This window comes from Musca autumnalis, unplaced genomic scaffold (assembly GCF_047663935.1).
Source record: "Musca autumnalis isolate F117 unplaced genomic scaffold, ASM4766393v1 scaffold_2, whole genome shotgun sequence".
NCBI classification, from domain to species: Eukaryota; Metazoa; Arthropoda; class Insecta; order Diptera; family Muscidae; genus Musca; species Musca autumnalis.
The window spans coordinates 200,485,330-200,509,555 of NW_027411755.1; the positions used below are offsets into that span (position 1 = coordinate 200,485,330).

At 35.8% G+C, this 24,226-nt stretch overlaps 1 protein-coding gene across 4 annotated transcripts in view; it reads left to right on the forward strand.

Annotated features, from left to right (window-relative positions):
- Nos (Nitric oxide synthase) overlaps positions 1 to 24,226 on the forward strand; it is a 437,755-nt gene that overhangs the window by 333,822 nt on the left and 79,707 nt on the right. For 2 of the 4 annotated variants that reach the window (XM_073970603.1, XM_073970602.1), the window contains exons 14-15: positions 12,885 to 13,046; positions 21,432 to 22,749. In XM_073970603.1, the coding sequence (XP_073826704.1) occupies positions 12,885 to 13,046; positions 21,432 to 22,749 (1,480 nt within the window). Of the gene's footprint in view, positions 1 to 12,881; positions 13,047 to 21,431; positions 22,750 to 24,226 lie in introns of all 4 variants that reach the window. The other 2 variants (XM_073970600.1, XM_073970599.1) reach the window with 1 other exon arrangement.

Here is a 24,226-nt window from a genome sequence, read left to right on the forward strand (position 1 = left end):
CAAAAGTTTGGCCTTTGCCATATCTTGTCATTGTTTTAGTTCGAAGTTCTGGTCCACAACATCCGGTACTTCACCCGAATATTTAAAAAATGCCACTTAAATTGTATGCACGATATATCTTGATCAACTTTAGTCCAAACTTTGGATCTCTTAATATTTTGTCCAAATTTAGTTTAACTTCTAAAATGGAGGTACCTTGGTTTAAGGTCTGTTCGCCTCTGCAACATTTTTAACTTTTATCCTAATCCATATTTTCGTCGGCATGTTCAAAAAAAGGTCACAAACCTAAATACATTTGATCTGTCCGAAGATGAAAGTTTCAATTCACATAGGCTGAGGGTATATCTCTGTCGACAAAGCCGACTGATACTTTTTTACTTGTTTTTAAAACGGTCCATATCGGTCCTATCTTTAGAGTACATCCGCCACAAAATTAAAACATTAGTGTCTGCGTGCAGTTTCGTTGTAGTACCTGCTTGGATGTTATCGTGTGAGCCATCCCAATCGCCATCTCGTGGGTAGGCCCGGTCCATTCAGGGAGATCAGGAAGGATATCCATGCTCTAGAGGGAGAGGTCCAACGATATAGGAGAGAACCCCTAGATCAACAAGCATATCAAGCAGGATTGAATAGCATTCACATGGACGCAGTTGCCAAGGCCTTAAGCAATTATAGTGTGAATAAAGTACTTGGAGTACATCCTCCATCTATCGCAGCTGAGGAGCGTCAGCTGCCACGACAAACCAGAGTAGTTTTGGCTCAACTACGCGGGGGATATTGCAGTCGCCTAAATTCGTATTGGGCGGAAATAGATCGCGCCGTGCAAGACATATGCCCAGTATGCGGCATGGGCCCGCACGACACACAACACCTTTTAACTGCCCCGCCAAACCTACCCATCTAACTCCAGTGGATCTGTGGCACTGGCTTCCCATCGAAGCAGCCACTTTTCTGGAACTGGAGATAGATCCAGAACCAGATTGAACAGAGGAACGAACATATAAACATAACAAAAACACTGTTACAACAACAACAACGTGCAGTTTCGAAGATTCTTTGGAAATGCATACCGATGCTGTTCGCTGTGTTCCTGCCTACAGCGATATTATATTTTCCGTGGACAAGTCCATGCTTCCTGGCATACTGGTGCAAAAGTATCGAAAAGATATGACTCCCAAAATAAGATCCACTTACATAATAGATGGTTATAATGTTTATATGTACCTCTTATAACCATGGTATACATACTAAAAAAATATTTCTGATCGCTTATGTTTCTGCGCATTCCACGTCATGCGATATCTTGTAAATTAAAGGCCTTGATGTTGACATGAAGCGTTCGGCGGTGGGTTTTTCGTTATTTTTCGGAGCTCTAGATGTCTAGAGATAACAAAACGGCGTGGAACCCATTGATTTCCATTCATTTTCTTCATATAGAATATCAAATTTTGAATTGGAAAGACAGAGATTGGAGTTATCTTTACCATATTTCCTCTGTTTTGGACTTATAAAACTATCAAATGTGACTTCTTTGTAATTTTCTTGTGGTTTTGAAAATTTTGAACACAATTCAGTATAAAATGTTGATTTTATAAATTGTTTCTACCGATTTCGCCACAAGAATATTTATTAAAACTCTAAACATCGATGCTCATCATCTTTCAAGATCATAATGACATTTTTAGCCCAATATTTGTTGTCAATGGACATTCTCGTCCTTTATTTTGAATTATATTTAGTTTATTATAAAAGTTTTCCGCAACCAACAATGGATTTATCCATATTTTTAGCATGGTTCTATTCTGGTGAACCATGTAAAAAATGCTAAAATATGCACATATTTCCATAAAGCGAGTAAAAAAAGGTTGGCTACTCACATGAACCCGGAGTGTATGTAGAGGATTGACAGGCTAGGGGGCATGATACCACAAATTTGCAACTTGTTTGAGATATTTGTTGTATCACAATTATCACATGTGCTCCTAGTATGTATGGAAATAAGAACATATTTTCCTAAACACATATGCTGTTCCTAGTCTATTTGTGGTAAATTTACATACATATCTATATGTACAGAATTGTTATTGTTTTGTCAAACCTTTGGTAGGGGGGCGCTAACATTTTGTTCCGTGTTAAAATCACATTTCCATTCCATAACGTTGTCATCAATAAATTTGATATGCCTATTTCCTCAGATCAAATTGAGGCAAACACATTCACACAATATGGTATATCTTTTTTTAAGAACACACAGTGTTGTTGCGGTGTCATGTTTCCCAATTTCCTTTAATAAATATCTTTCAAATTTTTTTCATGTATTTTGTTGTGGTTCAATAGATAGGATTTCTCCTTCCCAAAGTTCTACTCCATTTTAGGTTAATGACGGAGAATTTCACGAATCATATGTCACGACAACAATGCGCCAATAAATGATGTTGGTAATAAAGAAAATGACAAAGGTGAATAGAATGTTGCTGCTGATGTGGTTGTATAACATTTCGTTCATAAGAAAACGGAGTGTTAATAAGAAGCGAATTAAAAAAAGATTTTTTTTCTCATAATGATGTAACATTTTTTTTTATTTTCTCCTGGTATTGATGAATGTATTTTCTATTCAATTACTTCATATTGCAGATTTTTTTTTCTATTTCGTATGTAATACGGAGAATATTTTGAATTCTTCAAAGGCATAAAATGTGTAATAATTGTGTGGTACAAAAATACATCCCAGGAATAATTTGGTAAGCACATGTCATTACTTCATGCATTACCGTGAGTGCTCATTACACTCCGCATTATCAGACAGTACATATATTATGGTTTACACATAACTAATTACTTCCTTACTTACTAAGTAATGAGTACGTTGGCACAGATCTAGTGTGTCCGACTGCAAATCCTAAGGTTGTGTGTTCAAAGCTCACCGCCGCACAGTGGTCCCACTTGTATGGAAAGGAGTGCCAAAAATAGTTATAATCGAGCTACCGCCTCGAAATTTTAAACATAGTTTTATAACGAGCCCAAAAGAGAGAAAAACAATTTTAATGAATGTAGGTCCACGTTTAGATATAGCTCCCATATAAACGTACCTCCCGATATTCGGTATTTTGACGATTTTAGCCAATTTTTGGTGGCAGAAGGTGGCAGCTGGATTTCTTTTTATCGTAAACTAGAGACTTTCCCCTGTATTTAAAAAAAAAAATATGGACTTGCCCTTACGGGGCCAACATTAGTAAAACTCAACATAAATTTATAATAATGATATTAAAAATAGTACAAAAATTAATTTACAAAGAATTTATTTTTTACGGAAGTTAGAAAACGAATTTTCAATATGTTTTTTCGTAAAAACATAGTAAATGCCATCAACTATAAGTTTCATATTGGAAATTGTACATTTACCTCTTCAATTTTTGTTTAATTTCACTCATAAACTACGAATTCTTTGCGGATCTATTTTTCGTTTTTAAGGCACCGCATACAAGTCTCAACTTCTTCGACTTAACTTGACATATTACCGCTGTAAATTGGTAAAAACAATATTGGATATTAAAAACTTAATGTGTTTAGAGAATATTTCATTCAATCGCAATCAAATTTGTCGCCATAAAATTTTCTATTTTTGTCCACGGACGGAACCACAGTGCATTGGCGGGAATTTTTGAAAATTCGAGTCATTAATGAGAGAAGTATGGAGAATTGTAACAAAGACTACAAACGATACTAAAACCTTTAATGTAATGTTGTACACCTTTTTCAGATGGATTTCAAAAAACTTTTGTTGTAATTCGTAACATTTCATTTGTAATTCGAATTATTTCACTTGTAATTCCAATCATTCCATTTGTAATTCGAATTATTCTATTTGTAATTCGAATTATTCCATTTGTAATTCGAATTATTCCATTTGTACTATTTAATTTGAAATGCAAATTATTCCATTCGTAATTCGAATTATTTTATTTGTAATTCGATTTTATATCTGGCTTTTTCGAATAACAAATAAAACAAGTAAAAAAGTATCAGTCGGCTTTGCCGAAGTACCGGAAGTTGTGGACTGGTATTACCTACCTCCGAACTGAGATATGAAGATGGCCAAAATTTGGACCAAATCGGTTGATCAGTTAGTGGATTCATATGTATTTGCCTCTGAAAAAACTTTTAACGTCGTATTGGAGGCAGCGAATGCAAGTTGCTTCAACAACAAGTTAAAAAGTATCAGTCGGCTTCGCCGACAGAGATATACCCTCAGCCTGTGTGGATTGAAATACTTTTTTTTTCCAAAAAAAAAACTTATGTATTTAGGGGAGGTTTTAAGAAATTTTGGGCGTATTCACCGACAAAAGTACGAGGGCAGTTCGGAAACTTCTTAGCCTAGCACAAAAAGCACGGTATAAACAGAAAAGCGTTAAGCGTTTTGGAAACTTCCATCTCTGTTATGAACACATGTTAAATTTTGTTTCGATCTCGTATGGATAGGATAAAAGCTCAAAAATTTGCGGGGATATCGACACATAGGGAGTTTTTATCACACTAGGCTAAGAAAAACATAATATCGCTGTAAACAGGGCCACTAGGAAAACCTTCGGTAAAAATGCCAAAAGGATCTTCGAAGCACTCAAAAATATTGAACATTTGTGTAGGTGGTACCATAAGGATTGGACAGATATGGCCCAAATTTTAACATAAACTAAGTTTCGACTATATTTAGCGATGTACAGATTGGACCAAATCGGTTGCTACGTCTATGAGAACTTTTGTGGGGGAGATATCAGAAGCAGTGGACCTATAAGCACCACCTTCGAATTTCATCTAATATTCGAAGAAATATTACAATATCCAAAGTGTGGACGAACGCAGTATTTGGTTCGAGATCTCCAGCCACTACATGTGGTATCATAGGGGTTTTTTTTACAACTATCGGGCTGTTTTTTCTTAAGAAGTATGGACTTGCCCCTGAAAAAACTTTTACTGCCGTAATTGAGGCAGCGAATGCAAGTGGCTTCAAAAAAAAAATCAAAGTAATTCGAGAGCAGGTCTTAAAGTGAATTTTGTATGGGAGATACCCGAAGGAGTGAACAAATATAGTCCTGATCTATATCTGGTAGATATTATAAGAATGTGTAAAGTATGGACCAAATCGGTCACTCCCATCAAGAGTTATCGTGCGCACAATGTTTCCGCATATTTTTGAACTTTTGTGGGGTAGGTACCTGAAGGAGTGGACCGATATAACCCATCTTCGAACTTAAACTAAGTTTGTACAAAATATTACTAAAGCCAAATTTTGGACCGAATCGGCAGATCCGTTCGAGAGTTATCTTGCGCTCCAACCACTACACACGGTGTCATAGGGCTTTTTTGTACCTTTCAGGCTATTTTCTCAGCAAGTATGGACTTGTCCCTGATGAAACTTATACCGTTACATGGGGGCAGTGAAAACAAGTTGCTACAACAAAAATCAAAGCGATTAGTGAACAGGTCCTAAACTGAACATTTCCGAAATTTCGTGTGGGAGGTACCCGAAAGAATGGACCGATTGAGTCCATATTTGAACCTCATCTAAGTCTGTTTGAAATTTCACGATGTGCAAGGCATGGACCAAATCGGTTACTTCCTTCAAGAGTTATTGTGCGCACACATTTTCCGAACATTTCCGAACTTTTGTGGGGGAGGTACCGGAAGGAGTGGACCGATTTAAACCCATCTTCGAACATAATTTAAGTTTGGACAAAATATTACGAAAGCCAAATTGTGGACCGAATCGGTTGATCCGTTCGAAAGTTATCGTGCGCTCCAGCCCCCCAGACAGACAGACGGACGTACATGGCTAAATCAACTCCAAATTGTTTGAAACACATTTCGTCTAAAACCATTATTTCGATGAGGCACATTTTGCCCGTATGAAAGTATATATATCCTCGTTAGCATAAATGCTGAGGGTATAAAAAGGTGTATTCCATTTGTAATTTGATTTATTCCATTTGTAATTCGAATTATTTAACTTGAAATTCAAATTATTCTATTTGTAAGTTGAATCATTTTATTTGTAACTAGCGGACCCGGCGAACTTCGTCTCGCTATTAAGGAATAACATTTCATACAAAAACTCAATTTTCGATTTTTCCAATTTTCCGACTTTTCCAGAGAGATTTTCCAAAATTTTCTTCCGTAAAGACCTTCTCCTCGAAAATACGAATTACAGAAATCGGCCTAGCCGTTCTCATTTTATGAATTACTATACATTTTTTACACCATTTTTATATATATAGATTCGAAACAAAAAAATATGTTTGTATTGATTTTATATCTGGCATCTTCGAATTACAAATAAAATGATTCTAATTTTAAATGGAATAATTCGAATTTCAAACGAAATAATTCGAATTACAAATGTAATGATTCCAATTACATATGTCATAATTCGAATTACAAATGAAATAATTCGAATTACAAATGGAATAATTCGAATTACAAAGAGAATAATTCGCATTAAAAATGGAATAATTCGAATTACAAATGGAATTCTCGAATTACAAATGAAATGTTACGAATTACAAATAGAATTCTCGAATTACAATTAAAATAATTCGAAATCTGAAAAAGGTGTAGTCAATACGATCCAAGAAGTTGACTTAGACAGGATTAAATCGCAAACGTATTGAACGCTTGCGGAAGAGTTATCTGGCTTATGAGGGCTGAACAATAACTATCTGGCCTAACAATGAAAACGCAAATATTTACCATCAAAAACGGTTATAGTGTTTTTTTAAGTAGTCTCCAGCATGACTTATACACTTTTTAGTGCGCTCAAACCTATTGGCGAAGCACATTTTCCACTTGGATTGAGACACCTCCAAAACATGGATTTTGAATGCTTTTACAGCATCTTCAGGCGACAAAAACCGTTGACCACGGCTTTTTTTCTTGATGTGCTGGAATCAAATGAAGTCATTGGGTGCCAAGTCAGGGCTGTACGGCGGATCAACCAACAATTCCACGTTTTGTCCGGTCAAACAGGCGTTAGTTTGAATCGTTATGTGAGAGCTCGTATTGTCATGATGCAGAACGATTCGTCTTCTTTTGTTCGTTTTTCGAATTTCTCAGGAGACTTCAAGCAAACAAATTGTAGTGTAACACTCAGAATTAACCGTCCTACATTTCTCAAGCCGTATAGTCGCCACACGGTCAGTTTTGCCGAAGAAACAGGCGACCATTTGCTTCGAAGGTCTTTTTCCATGAACATCTTCCGTTGGATTTGGCTCGCTTTCGAAGACCCAAACGATCGATTCCTGTTTTGTTTCGGGCTTCGGGCTTCAAGATTCGTCATCTGCGACGATCTTATAAATGCCGTTTGAAGCATAATTTCCTTGCATTAATCCACGAGAGCCTTATTTTGAGCGATTGACCAATTTTGCTGGATCTAGCGAGAAAAATCAATTTTTGCGGCCAGGTGTTCATGAAATATCAAATGTTAGTTGGTGGAAGAAATTCCCAAGAATACCTCAATCTCATGGTATTTAACATGGCGATCTCGCTTTATCGGCTCACTCACGGCTTACTTTTTTTTCTGGCACAACGGCCGTTTTTGGACGACCCTCACGACCTTCGTTTTTTAGTGAGTGTCCGCCACGATTGAATTCATTGAACCAGTTTTTCCTAGTCCTATAGGATGGTCCTTTATCGACATACAAAGATTTAGTTAGATCGATGCACTCTTGCCGTGATTATCCACGTCGAAAGTTATGAAAAATTATCGGAAGAAAATGTTCACAAGTAAATTCCATTTTTTTGCAAAGTAATTTTTTGAAGTCGCTGTAAACAACCCAACACAAACTGACCTGAGTACGCTTAGGCTAAAAAAAGTTGCCCTCCCCAACAGGTTTTTATAGTACCTCTCGTATCCTTTTACAAATACATAGATCTTAAGACTACTCAGTAATTGAGTTGCATTTCCTTTGACAGTGATGCCAAATTACAAATCCTACTACATACTTAACATAAAAAATATATGGTTGAAGCAACAATATGTATATGTTTCACATTTTTAAAATTCCCTATTTTGCTCTGTGTGCGGAGCAACATACATACATTGGAAATCATTTCAACATGACCCCCGACTTTTACACCTTTCTCCCCTTTTTACATTTTTTAAACAATATTCTGTCACTTTATTGACATTTCGCATAAAGTATTCATGGAAATCTTCAAAAGAAAACAAAATTGACAAATATTATTTTTGTGTTATTTTTGAAAACATGTCAATTTTCATTTCAAATCAAGGATTTAAATTAACAAGACAAACACAAAAGAGTCTCCGAGCAGCAGCATCTTGTTGATTAATAAATGGCTTTCAGAAAACCTCAAATGTACGCAATTAAATGTCAATGTAAATGACGGTGATGATGACATGGATGATGATGTTGACGTGTGCTGGCTGTGTTACATCAATTTTCATTCGCCAAATCCTTCACATTCCCGTACTGCAAAATCGTTTCACAATGGAATTTGTTGCGTGCGGTTGATTGTTCTAAGATAAAGTGGCTAAGATTGCTCACTTGTCGTTGTTAGGTGGTATGAACTTTGGAACTCATACTTACATACATACATATGTATGTTTGTAAGCATGTGTGTTAAGCACAATTCTGTAAACCAAAAACAACATTGACTATTTCGCGAACAGCCAACAACAATATTGTTTAATGCCCCATGTGTGTGGAACGTACACCTGCTGCTTTACTACACATTGGAGATTCATCTTCACTTTATTGCTTGGATTCATGTGCTTGTGTGTACTCGTATGTGTAAGAGCCTACTCCGTGAAGAGCCACTTAAAATGTTACCATAAGCAACAATGGTCGTTTTGTGCTAAGTGCTGGTTGTTTGGTTGTTTATTCGGTTTTTCACATTTGAAAGGTAAATCTTTCACACAAAGCTGAAATCACTGACATATGCTACCTCCACAACATGGTAGGCACAGCACGGTATTTACAGAAAGATTGCAACATTTCAAATTTCATGTCAAAGAGAATTATTTGCCAATTAGTTAAAGAAGCATTTATTTCAATATTCCGACAATGTGGTTGTGAAATTATTTCACAGGAATTTCGATAAACAACTTGGAGGATATGATTTACTGTGGGGAGCCTGGGCTATAAGTGCATATATAATTAAGGAACATTTCATATAATAAATAAATTATTTTAATGTAATTATAAAAGCTACTCTCAAAGACAAACGAAACAAGGACGAAAACCACTCTTAAAAGTGGGTTTTAAGGATAAATAAATTCGACCTTGTGTTATTCGATTAACTGTAAGATAACGATAAACCCTGTGCTGACTACTAACACCTTCTTCATCTTTTTTCAAATACGCAAACACATTGTTGACGAGAGAGGGGGGAAGTTACGCAAAACCTGTTCAACAGAGCAATTATTTACCTGAAGCTTAAAAGTGTTATTTCACTCTTATGTAAAGACTTCCATCCTTTTACTATGCGTTGATAATAGCAAGCATTTGAGGGCTATTAGAGGATTTATTAAGAGGAAACTGCCAACAAATGCAAGAGAACGCAGTAAGCCAAACAACAACAGATTGAAATTCAGCAATTTACATTCACGCACTAATACCATGAACAATAGGACAGTAAAACAACGAGTAGTTGTTGTTGTAAAAAAGTAAATATGTATAAATATATTCTTTAAAAAATCCACGCCACTGAAGGTAGTTGAAGAAATATTCTTTAAAAAATCCACGCCACTGAAGGTAGTTGAAGAAATATTCTTTAAAAAATCCACGCCACTGAAGGTAGTTGAAGAAATATTCTTTAAAAAATCCACGCCACTGAAGGTAGTTGAAGAAATATTCTTTAAAAAATCCACGCCACTGAAGGTAGTTGAAGAAATATTCTTTAAAAAATCCACGCCACTGAAGGTAGTTGAAGAAATATTCTTTAAAATAATCCACGCCTCTGAAGGTAGTTGAAGAAATATTCTTTCAAATAATCCACGCCTCTGAAGGTAGTTGAAGAAATATTCTTTAAAAAAATCCACGCCTCTGAAGGTAGTTGAAGAAATATTCTTTAAAATAATCCACGCCTCTGAAGGTAGTTGAAGAAATATTCTTTAAAAAAATCCACGCCTCTGAAGGTAGTTGAAGAAATATTCTTTAAAAAAATCCACGCCTCTGAAGGTAGTTGAAGAAATATTCTTTAAAAAACTCCACGCCTCTGAAGGTAGTTGAAGAAATATTCTTTAAAAAAATCCACGCCTCTGAAGGTAGTTGAAGAAATATTCTTTAAAAAACTCCACGCCTCTGAAGGTAGTTGAAGAAATATTCTTTAAAAAAATCCACGCCTCTGAAGGTAGTTGAAGAAATATTCTTTAAAAAACTCCACGCCTCTGAAGGTAGTTGAAGAAATATTCTTTAAAAAAATCCACGCCTCTGAAGGTAGTTGAAGAAATATTCTTTAAAAAAATCCACGCCTCTGAAGGTAGTTGAAGAAATATTCTTTAAAAAAATCCACGCCTCTGAAGGTAGTTGAAGAAATATTCTTTAAAAAAATCCACGCCTCTGAAGGTAGTTGAAGAAATATTCTTTAAAAAAATCCACGCCTCTGAAGGTGGTTGAAGAAATATTCTTTAAAAAACTCCACGCCTCTGAAGGTAGTTGAAGAAATATTCTTTAAAAAAATCCACGCCTCTGAAGGTAGTTGAAGAAATATTCTTTAAAAAAATCCACGCCTCTGAAGGTAGTTGAAGAAATATTCTTTAAAAAAATCCACGCCTCTGAAGGTAGTTGAAGAAATATTCTTTAAAAAAATCCACGCCTCTGAAGGTAGTTGAAGAAATATTCTTTAAAAAAATCCACGCCTCTGAAGGTAGTTGAAGAAATATTCTTTAAAAAACTCCACGCCTCTGAAGGTAGTTGAAGAAATATTCTTTAAAAAAATCCACGCCTCTGAAGGTAGTTGAAGAAATATTCTTTAAAAAAATCCACGCCTCTGAAGGTAGTTGAAGAAATATTCTTTAAAAAAATCCACGCCTCTGAAGGTAGTTGAAGAAATATTCTTTAAAAAAATCCACGCCTCTGAAGGTAGTTGAAGAAATATTCTTTAAAAAAATCCACGCCTCTGAAGGTAGTTGAAGAAATATTCTTTAAAAAAATCCACGCCTCTGAAGGTAGTTGAAGAAATATTCTTTAAAAAAATCCACGCCTCTGAAGGTAGTTGAAGAAATATTCTTTAAAAAACTCCACGCCTCTGAAGGTAGTTGAAGAAATATTCTTTAAAAAAATCCACGCCTCTGAAGGTAGTTGAAGAAATATTCTTTAAAAAAATCCACGCCTCTGAAGGTAGTTGAAGAAATATTCTTTAAAAAAATCCACGCCTCTGAAGGTAGTTGAAGAAATATTCTTTAAAAAAATCCACGCCTCTGAAGGTAGTTGAAGAAATATTCTTTAAAAAAATCCACGCCTCTGAAGGTAGTTGAAGAAATATTCTTTAAAAAAATCCACGCCTCTGAAGGTAGTTGAAGAAATATTCTTTAAAAAAATCCACGCCTCTGAAGGTAGTTGAAGAAATATTCTTTGAAAAAATCCACGCCTCTGAAGGTAGTTGAAGAAATATTCTTTGAAAAAATCCAAGCCTCTGAAGGTAGTTGAAGAAATATTCTTTGAAAAAATCCACGCCTCTGAAGGTAGTTGAAGAAATATTCTTTGAAAAAATCCAAGCCTCTGAAGGTAGTTGAAGAAATATTCTTTAAAAAAATCCACGCCTCTGAAGGTAGTTGAAGAAATATTCTTTGAAAAAATCCACGCCTCTGAAGGTAGTTGAAGAAATATTCTTTGAAAAAATCCAAGCCTCTGAAGGTAGTTGAAGAAATATTCTTTAAAAAAATCCACGCCTCTGAAGGTAGTTGAAGAAATATTCTTTAAAAAAATCCACGCCTCTGAAGGTAGTTGAAGAAATATTCTTTAAAAAAATCCACGCCTCTGAAGGTAGTTGAAGAAATATTCTTTAAAAAAATCCACGCCTCTGAAGGTAGTTGAAGAAATATTCTTTAAAAAATCCACGCCTCTGAAGGTAGTTGAAGAAATATTCTTTAAAAAAATCCACGCCTCTGAAGGTAGTTGAAGAAATATTCTTTAAAAAAATCCACGCCTCTGAAGGTAGTTGAAGAAATATTCTTTAAAAAATCCACGACTCTGAAGGTAGTTGAAAATACTGGGTAGTGAAGGAATCCATATTTGTAATAATCAGGGACAGTGAGGTTGGTGAACTTGGGGAAGTGATGACGGAGGGTTCTATGGCATCCACAAAATTGAAAATTTATTTTCAGGTTTTTGTTGATTTTTGGTATATCCATTAAGTTTTGAACCCGAAGGAGAAAATTACTATCGAAAGCCACTGTTCTCATGTCCCTAGGTTTGGCAATAGAGCATTTTTCATTATCTCCGGCAACTTATACCAACCTGCTTTGCATCAAAGTAAAGAAGAAATCATTTTTTTATGTTGTGGATGCGGAGATATTTTCTCGTAATGTGTAGTACATACATAAAAATATGTTGCCAGGAATCAGTCCAATCACTCATCTCTGCGGTAGTACTTTTAGATATTACACTTTGTAACCTGCTGTAAGATTGTATTACTGCAGTTACTTTTCTCATTTCCGCTATTGACATAAACAATATCTGTTATTTCTGTTTGAAGAACGAATCAATGGCTTTTATGCTTGTTTATTTCAATCATATACAACAAACCTACCACATACATACATTACATATCCATACATATCCTTTTTATTTGAAGTTATGCTATTTCCTGTTATCACAAAAGTTTATGACATATTTTCTCCGTTTTCTTTTCCGGTTTCTTTTCAGCAGCATTGTAACTTCATCGAAATCCTTTATGAAGGCAAGTTCTCGACAGGATTTCATAAAGTTGCCGTTGCAACAAGTGAAGAAAATCGATAGATGGGATTCTTTGCGTGGCTCAACATCAGATACCTTTACCGAAGAGAATTTCGGACCGCTATCGAATGTGAGGTAAGAAAGAAAAATGAAGCTGATACAAATTGTTATTACAAAGAAATAAAAGTGTTGTGATGTCATGTGAAGTTATCATAATTTGTGTTGTTTCAAAGGAAACAGTTACTTTGTTGACATGAAAGCGATAGAACAAATTTAAAGAGAACACAAATACGTTTATACGAGTATGTATTACAAAATTCTTTATAATTTTCATATTTGTCTTGAGTTTGTTTAAAAAATTTCTTAGATTTATAGATGTGGGGAAATATTGCTGGAAATATGTATTTTACAGTGTTTCGTGGTCCAATATGGGTCCATATTTTCTTATAGCCAACACCCGATTTCAGGTATTTTGAGGATTTTATCTTAATTTTTAGCCCGAATTGGCTGTAACTTGGCAATTGGAGCTCTAAATGGTACAGTAACTTCCTCACCAAATATGTTGGACATGGGTCCCGTTTTTGGTATAGCCCATATAAAACGGTACCACACAGGCATTTTAAAGTTTTTACCTAAATTTTTGGCCTAAATTGCCTGCAATTTGGTTATGAGGTTCCCAGTGGTCAAAAAATTTAATTACTAAAATAAAAAATATTTAAAAGAATTAAGTTACTGTGTTTTATTTATAAATAATGTACTAAAAACTAGAAAAATGGTGACAATATTAAACGGCAAGCGTTTTATTTGAGAGATTCCATCATGACAAATTATTTCCAGTTTTTTGTGCATTTATTATTTCCTCTGGCTGGAGGGCACGATAACTATCGATCGGATCAACCGATTCGGTCCAAAATTTGGCTTTCGTAATATTTTGTCCAAACTTAGTTTAAGTTCGAAGATGGGTTATATCGGTCCACTTCTTCCGGTACGTCCCCCACAAAAGTTCAAAAATGTTCGGAAAATGTATCCGCACGATAATTCTTGAAGCGACGCGGTGCTCTTGAATCAAATTTAAATGGAAGGTGCTTACACCTGGGAAGTTTTTGCGGATTCTGAAACTACAATGTTCATAGATGAGAAAAATCAAAAAACAAAAAAAAAAAAAATCGCCGGAGGGCTTTTTAAATAAATCGCGATTCAAGTTGACATTTTTAGGGATTGTTTATGTTTTCACGATCGTGCTTAGAAACCGCAAGTCTTATCAAAATGAGACAGAAGAAAATGTTGTAGCTATGAAAATTCTCTACAATATTGGCCTTTACGGTATTTTCGTAGGTTTTACCAATTTCCAGATATTGAAGTTCAAATTGGGACAATGCACTGACTGTATCGCCACCTTACAAAACAGTGTCATGAAGTGTGCGCCTTAACTAACTTTTAATGAAAACCGCTTACACAGGGGAAGTTTTTGTGAATTCTGAAACAGCAATGTTCATAGACGAGAAAAATCCAAAAACAAGAAAAAAACGCTATAGGGATTTTTAAATAAATCGCGGAAACCGCAAGTCCAATCGAAATGGAGCTAAAGAAAATGTTGTAGCTGTGAAAATTCTCTACAGGATTGACGTTTGTTATTTGTTCTCAGGCTGTACCAATTTTGAGATAAAGAAGCTCAGTTTACATTTTTAGCTCAGTTTACATTTGTTAGGGTTTCGCGATTTTGCTTGAATACGGCAAGTCTTATCGGCATGGGACCTGAGAAAATCGTATAGTTGTGAAAATTCTCTACAATACTGGCTTATGTAATTTTTCCTAGGTTGTACCATTTTTTTTACATATATAAGTTTAAGTTGGGAAATTGCAGTCATGACATTGTTTTATAAGGAGACGATACAGAATTGAATTTGATTTGTCCCAATTTCAACTTCTATATGTCAAAAGTTGAAAAACCTACAAAAATATTATTAAGGTCAATCTTGTAGAGAATTTTGATAGCTACAACATTTTCTTAATTCCCATTTTGATAGGACTTGCGGTTTCCAAGCAAAATCGCAAAAACCTAAACAACCCCTAAAAATGTCAACTTGAATCGCGATTTATTTAAAAAGCGCTCCGGCGATTTTTTTGTTTTTTGATTTTTCTCATCTATGAACATTGTAGTTTCAGAATCCGCAAAAACTTCCCAGGTATAAGCACCTTCCATTTAAATTTGATTCAAGAGCACCGTGGCGAGTAACCGATTTGGTTCATAATTTGCATATCGTAAAATTTCAACCAGACACTCCTTTGGGTACCTCCCACACAAAAGTTCGATTTAGGACCTGCTCTCAAATCGCTTTGATCTTTGCTCTAGCAACTTGTATTCACTGTCCCTTATACGACGGTACAAGTTTCATCATGGGCAAGTCCATACATCTTAAGAAAACAGCCCGAAAGGTGTAAAAATCGCTAATACACAGTGTGTAGTGGTTGGAGAGCAAGATAACTCTCGAACAGATCTGCCGATTCGGTCCAAAATTTTACCTTCGTAATATTTTGTCCAAACTGAGTTTAATTTCGAAGATAAGCCATATCGATCCACTCCTTCAGGTACCTCCCCCACAAATGTTCAAAAATATTCGGAAAAAAGGTGCGCACAAAAACTCCTGAAGAGAGTGACCGATTTGGTCCAAACTTTACAACATCCTAACATATCTACCAGATATATATCAGGTTTGAATATGGACTATATTTGTCCACTCCTTCGATTACCTCCCACACAAAATTTCGGATAAGTTGACTTTAAGACCTGCTCTCGATTCACTTTGATTTCTATTGCATTGATTTCTATTCTATTTCTTGCATTCGCCTGTCCATCAAGTTCATGCCTGTCCAAAAGTTATACGATGACCCACTTAAATGACTAGTGTGCGCGATATCTATCGAAAATATAGCACTCTCAAAGAAATATCCACTTCCATAATAGACTATGTCGATCCATCCCTTTAAGTACCTCATCCGCAACTCTTTTGAACTTTACTCCTACTCCACATTTTGTCGGCAAGTTCAAATGTCCAAAAAGGCCACAAAATTTTGAATTTGAAAGTTTCAATTCACATAGGCTGAAGGTATATCTCTGTCGGCAAAGTCGACCGATACTTTTTTAATTCCTCCAGGAATTATAATATGTACCAAATATAAATAACTAGCAAAATGCCCGCTACTTCGTATGCGGAAAGGGAAGAATATTCAAATAAACAATATTTGATATGAAAATGGTGAATACTAAAAAAAATTATGTACCAATACCTATTTTAATTGATGTTTAATTGCATTTAAATACCGTTCGTAGACCTTTAATTCGAATTTGCAAAAAAAAAGAAATACCTTATCGCATCCTACACGTCAAAATTTTAAATTTCAGTTCACGGTTCATTACAACGGTATGGGTAGTTTAAAAATTTTATCCACATTTTTCAACCGAAGTAGTTGTAATTTCGGAATTTGTGATATCAAAATGTATTTCCGTGTTTCCAACACCAGCTCAATGCCCAACACTAGCACAGAACCTAATACAGAAATTCTAACCGCCTGTTCATGTATGTATGTCGCACGGAAATCTGTACGAAAGGAAAGCAGGCACTCACTTCCGTCTAAAAATGCGTTCATGTATTTCGCGACTGTCGTTACGTATCCTATGTGAAATACTACTAATTTGAATGTACATTTGTACAACTATGTTCCATAAATGAGAGCCAAATGAGAAATGAAAACAAAATCCACATATACATATAAACATTGGAATATGTGTGATTTGTTTGTTTGAGAAAATAAAATGTGTCGGTATTTTGAATTATTTTATTTGATTGATTTCTTCAAAATAATGAATGAAGCCTTAAAAACGTGTCTACAAAATTTTTATTTTGTTTCAAGAATGTGTTGCATAAGTTTGTTTAAAGATTTTCGGTGTTATTCGCGAGTTTACGTTCTACTCGGCAGCTACAAGACAAGTGAGTGATTTTGACATTCTCTTTCTATAAGAGACAGTCCTTTCGAAATACATAAACCCAAATTTAATGGAAAAGTGTACGTTTACGTGTTATTTCGTATGCCTTGTCGGTCGCATAGATTTTCGTTTTGAAGGAGTTTACATGAACAGAAAATGATTTTTTCCCACTTTCGAAGCGCAAAAAACCTTTCGGTCGACATACATGAACAGGCTGTAAATTCCAGCTATATCCCTCAAAAATTACATCACTATATCAAAAACTATATCGCAACAGCGATACACATTTACAGATCTATATATTCTTCGAAAACCAAATCTGTATGAATTTCCAAAACATCCTCCTTATCTCCACAATATACCCCAAATGTTATCCTAATACCGAATTTCACAATTTCAGCTCTACCTTTTATGGTGCGTATATCCACAATGACATCCATAACACCGAATATAATACCAAATTTCCGAATTCCACATACCAAATTTAGTACCATTTAATAATTTTCGTACGAAAGTACGAATTTCAATGACTCCACTCTGGCAGTAATCTTTAATCTATATTTCAAGATTTTAGCTCGATGCGTTCTCCAAATCCAAATTTTATCACATTAAGTACAATTTAGTGATTTTCGTAAATATAAGAATAAATTTCAAACGCTACTTAAATGGTCCACTCCAACAGTAATCTTAATTCCAAATTTCAGTACCATTTAGTACTTTTTCGTTAACTAATAGTAGGTATTTCCAATATCATTTCAGCCATCAACGACCCTCATACCAAATTTCAGAATTTGTACGCATTAAAAAAACTCCTTATATTATCGTTCATGCAATAAAAAATCATACCAAATTTAGTACTTTTCGTACACCTGGGTATAACCTCAAAAAATTACCTTCTTATAGCAACCATTTATACCAACCGCTATTCTATTTTCCAGCTCTATCAGTTCCCCCAAACCCAATTATAGTAATTTACATATAAATTCACAACAACGAATTTGGGAAACTTCCTCCTAAAATTTCAAAAGTTCCCCCTTTACACAATAACAAATTATATCAAATGCTGTACCATTTAGTACTTTTTATAGTATGCATTTCCAAAACCATATCCATATCTTAACCCCACATACCAACAGTGACTCTAAGAACAAATTTTAGAATTCCACCCGTTCCTACATCCGATACAAAATTTAGTCTTCTTTAGTACTTTTCGTAAATATACCAACGTTACGCAACAATACTCACCCTAACTCCAAAAATACAGATTCCAGCTCTGTCTCTAACCCAACAATAAATTTAGTCCCATGGTACGTATTTTGGCAACCACATCTCTGAACCCTACACTGACGATTATACACAATAACAACAAAAATTTTAATTCCAAATCTCAGGATTCTAGCAGTATCTGTTCGTCCAATATCAAATTGTACCAATCTTAGTTCCATTTAGTACTCTTCGTACCCATAAGTACGATTTTTCAAAACTACCTCAGTTCTTCACTTTAACAGTAATTTTAATTCCAAATTTCAGTATTCCAGCTCTAACCGTTCAACCAAGTCTAAATTGTACGAAATTTAATACTTTTCGTACCCATAAGTACGAATTTGCAAAATGTCCTCAATCTTACACTCCAACTTTAATCTTAATTCCATATTTCAGAATACCAGCGCTATCTGTTCACCCAAATTTGATTGTATGAAATGTGGCGCCATTTAGTACTTTCCGTACCCATAAGTACGAATTTCCAAAACTATTTCAATCCTACACTCCAACAGTAATCTTAATTCCAAATTCAGGATACCATCTCTATTCGTTCACCCAAATCCGAATTGTACCAAATTTAGTAACATTTTGTACTTTCCGTACCCATAAGTACGAATTTCTAAAACTATCTCAATCCTACACTCCAACAGTAATCTTAATTCCAAATTTCAGGATTCCAGCGCTATCCGTTCACCCAAATCCAAATTGTACCAAATTTAGTACCATTCAGTACTTTTCGTACCCATAAGTATAATTTTCCAAATCTTCCTCAATCCTACAGTCCAACAGTAATCTTAATTCCAAATTTTAGGATTCCAGCTCTATCCGTTCATCCAAATCTAAGTTGTACCAAATTTAGTACTTTCCGTACCCATAAGTACGAATTTCCAAAACTACCTCAATCCTACACTCCATCAGTAATATTTCAGGATTCCAGCGCTATCCGTACACCCGAACCGAAAGTGTACCAAATTTTGTACCATTTAAAACTTTTCGTACCCATAAGTACGAATTTTCAAAACTTCCTCAATCCCACACTAAAAAGTAACCTTAATTCCAAATTTCAGGTTTCTAGCTCTATCCTTTCACCCAAATCCAAGTTGTACTAAATTTAGTACCATTTAGTACTTTTCGTACACATGAGTACGAATTTCACAAACCATTTCCTTTTATAAACACTACTTCCCAACCTTTATTTCCATATCAAATTCCAAGTTTCTAGCTAAATCCGTTAAAAATATACAATTGGTACTAAATTTAGTACTTTTCGTACACTCAGAGGTCGAATTTCCAAAAACCCTTTGGTACATCTTTCTAACTATCCATCAGTGATATCCATTCCAAATTTCAGAACTCTAGCTCTTGCCGTTTGCCTAATACAACGGGTACCATATTTAGTACCTTTTAGTACTTTTCGTACCCTTCTAGGACGAATTTCCAAAAACCCAGCCTTATCTCACACCTTCACACCGACAGCAACCTACAGTCAAAATTTCAGTTTCCTAGCTTCAGCGGTTTCGTCTGGGCGATGATGTCACTCACTTATCACTAAGCTCTTTTATATATATAAGATATATCATAAATCATTGATCATCATTGATCATGGTGCGGTAACGATCTCCATTGACCGTAACGCGAGCTCCGGCCTCATTTTTGAAGAAATAAGGTCCGATGATGCCACCAGCGTGAAAACCGCACCATACGGTGCATTTTTCTGGATGTAATGGAGTCTGTAGTGTCTCTTGTGGATTGGTCTCACTCCATATGCGGCAATTTTGCTTATTAACAAACCCGTTAAGCCAAAAATGCGCCTTGTTCAGATAGACGATTATGTACGCCATACAAATGACGAAGTCGTCTATAAGTTGCGCGAATCGACGACTGATTTTCAAAGTAAATTTGGATAATTTCGTAGCGTTGTTCAAGCGTGAGTCTATTCATGATGATTTGTCAGAGTATACTGAAACAAATAAAAAAAGTTTCATCAAAATTTAATTTTTTGTGTTACTTCTTACAATTTAAAGTTCTATCTAGCTTAAAAAAACACCCTGTATATCATCCATATATCATCATCCAAAATTGTAGGCATCTTCTTTGACCTAAAGTCGTTTTGCGAACTCTAGCGTGTTTATTATTACACTACAAACAAATAATTGGATATATAAGGCTGTAACTATGTTGTCTTATCATGTACACCAACACAATTGGCATCAATAGAAAGGTCAAAAGTTAATTTTCCAATTATATCTTACTTACCTATAAGCTGTATATTAAAAATGTTCACAATTTTCACACAAAAGTTGTGGTCCATTTAAGCTGAAAACACATCCAACGTTTGGGTAAAGTTTTGTCGTTTTGGCCGTTTTTACACTGTTCGGCATGATGCCGAAAAATTCAAATTCATTTGTTTTCAGCTTTAACCCTCTAAATATTATCTGATCATCATCTCAAATTGCAAGCTTCTTCTTAGTCATATACCCTTACCTTATTTCAAACTTTGAGGCGATCGAAATATTATGGCGACCTAAAGAGCACCTACAAAATTGGATAAAAATATGTTTTTGGTCCATTTCACCCGCTAAATATTTCACTACAATCGTGAAATTTCGTGACAATCGGTCCATAATTGAGGTCTGGAGTTTGATTACAATTTATAATGGACAGACGAACGGACGTTCACACATCTCAAAATCGCTTTATCTCGTCGAGATATGAAGATTGGTATACAACATTGGGGGTCTAGCGTATAATACCCCTTTCACATAGTGGTGTAAGGTATAAAAAGGTCCATGTCATAGCTGTCACAGTTGTCAGATTTTGTACCAAAAATTTTACATTCAGTTTTTTTTATTTTTTGCCAATGGATGATACTACTGGGCAAGGGCTTCAGAATACAGTGTACATCTGATAAAATAGCGACTCAAAAGAATCTCTGTGGTTCTTATTCACTGGGAGATTTAAATAAGGCGCGATATTCTTATTATGCTTTCTTTATTTTTTATTTGCTTTATTTTAATTCATTTCTTTCTTGCTTCTAGGAAATTAAGGTAGGTATTTGTAGTTATGTTGATTTTGTGTTTGGTTGTTTGGTTCGATACTCTCTGGAAATATGACAATGAGACATTTTATGCCAAATAGTTATTTGTGTAGGAAATAGTAACTAATCCAAACAATTGGTGATAGAGTCTAACAAAAACTTAAAACCAAAACCCCACAACATAGTACCCTTAACTAGTTCCCCTACTAATATTTTTCCTAATATTTCGTTACAGATTTGCCGTATTCGCTTTGGGCTCCTCGGCATACCCCAATTTCTGTGCATTTGGCCAATACATCGATAACGTTTTGGGAGAACTGGGCGGAGAACGTTTACTTAAAGTCACCTTCGGCGATGAGATGTGTGGCCAGGAGCAATCTTTTCGTAAATGGGCTCCAGAGGTGTTCAAAGTGGCGTGTGAAACATTTTGCCTAGATCCAGATGAAAGTTTATCAGAAGCCTCAATGGCATTGCAGAACGATTCCCTTACAGTGAACACAGTGCGTCTGGTGCCGGCCAAAACTAAAGGTTCTATGGAACAATTACTTTCCAAATATCACAACAAAAAGGTGACCTGCTGTCAAATAAAATCAAATCCCCTCAATTTAACCAACAGCGGTAATGGTGAAAAGACCACCATTCTCTTGGAGATAACAGCACCGGGTATTGATTATGAACCCGGCGATCATGTTGGTATATTCCCCTCAAATCGTCCCGAGATTGTGGAGGGTTTATTGAAACGCCTAACTGGCTTTGAGGATCCCGACGAGCTATTACAAATGCAGCTACTAAAAGAAAAACAAACTTCAAATGGCATCTTCAAGTGTTGGGAGGCCCACGACAAAATACCCGCCGAAAGCATGCGCACACTTCTGACGAAATTTTTCGACATAACGACACCACCCTCAAGGCAAATGTTGACCCTACTTTCAGGATTTTGTGAAGATAATCACGATACGGAACGTTTGCAATTGCTTGTCAATGATTCGTCGGCCTATGAAGATTGGCGCCATTGGCGTCTACCCCACCTGCTCGATGTCCTAGAGGAGTTTCCCTCCTGCAAGCCGCCAGCATCATTGGTTTTGGCCAACCTAATGCCACTGCAATCACGTTTCTATTCCATCTCTTCGTCACCGAGGAAAGTGAATAATGAAATCCATTTAACGGTGGCCATTGTCAAATATCACAGTCAGGATGGTGAGGGTGATGAGCGATTTGGTGTCTGTTCCAATTATTTGGCCAGCTTAAATGCCAAAGATGATGTCTACTTATTTGTACGTAGCGCTCCAAGTTTTCATTTACCATCCGATACAAAAAGGCCTGTAATTTTAATTGGTCCCGGCACGGGCATAGCTCCGTTCCGTTCATTTTGGCAAGAATTTGAAATGTTGCGAGAAATGAATGCGGATTCTGAATTGCCAAAAGTTTGGTTATTTTTCGGTTGCCGTAGCCACAGTGTGGATTTGTATGCTGAGGAAAAGAAACGCCTGGTGGAGGAGAAAATATTGGATCGGGTATTTTTGGCTTTATCGCGGGAACCGGATATGAAAAAGGTGAGTGTGAGCAATTTCGGTAAAACAATGTGGCTAACCTTTAAAATACAGAAAGTCGGGGTAACGTACCACGGGGGGCTATATCAGAACGTCTATCTATACCTACAAATTTCTGGCGGAAAGTTTTCAGACTTAAAGAAGACTAAATAACAAATTTCCGGTATTTCGGTAAAACCTTCAAAATACCGAAAATCAAGAGGTACGCTTCAATGGGGGATATAGGAAAGCGCGTACCTATACTTATAATTCTCTTCTGGATAATTCTCATGAGAGACTAAATAACAAGTTCCATTCTTTTGGTGGGATATTGACGTCACAATCTTCAGAATTACGAAAATCGGGAGGTACCGTTCTATGTGGGGCTATATCGAAACGTGGACATATACCGACGAATTTCAGTCAGAAATGCTTTTACCTCCAACAAAGACTAAATACCAAATTTAAGCCATTTCGGTGGGTAGCTGTGACCACAACCTTCAAAATACCGAAAATCGGGAGGTACCGTTCTTTGGGGACTATACTAAGGCGTGGACCTATACCGACAAAATTTCATATGGAACATTTAGTACCCCAAATGAAGACCAAATACTAACTTTTGTCCATTTCGGTGGAATATTACGGCCACAACCTTCAAAATACCGGAAATAGGGAGTTACCGTGCTGTGGGGGTTATACTAAGGCGTGGACCTGTGCCGACTAGTTTCTGGGGGAAAGTTTTATACCCCCAATGACGACTAAATACCAAATTTTAGCCATTTCTGAGGAATATTGAGGCCACAACCTTCACAACACCGAAAATCGGGAGGTACCATTCTATGGGGGCCATATGAAGGCGTGGACCTATACCGACAAATTTCTGGGGGAAAGTTGTATACCCCCAATGAAGACTAAATACCAAACTTTAGCCATTTCGTTGTCATAATGAGGCTAAAACCTACAAAATGCCGAAAATCGGTGGCACCGTTCTATGGCGGCTATATCAAAACGTGGACGGATATAGCCCATTTGCAATACCAAACATCCTGGGAGTAATACAATTTCCTATACTAATTTCCGAACTCTATCTTGAAAATTGCGGGCTGTATCTTGATTTCAACAGACGGACGTACCGACATGATTATATCGACTAAGAATTGTACCCTGATCAAGAATATATACACTTTATAGGGTCTCCGATGAATATTTCAATGTGTTACAAACGGAATGACAAATTTAATTATACCCTCCATATTATGGCGGAGGGTATAAAAAACAACAATTTCGAACTCTTAGCACATAGAATACCTTTAGAAGGTATTTTGAACAAAGAAGAACTTCGGAAGGCTTTTCGATTAGATCTGACCAAAGAAAAGTTTTGGATTGTATTTGGAATGAAGCTCTTGTGACTACAGAATGTCTTTTGTCTTTGGTCCATAGACGACATCTTGAAGGGACATAAGTCCTAAAAATACCTTCTGAGCATAGAAGAGCTTTAGAA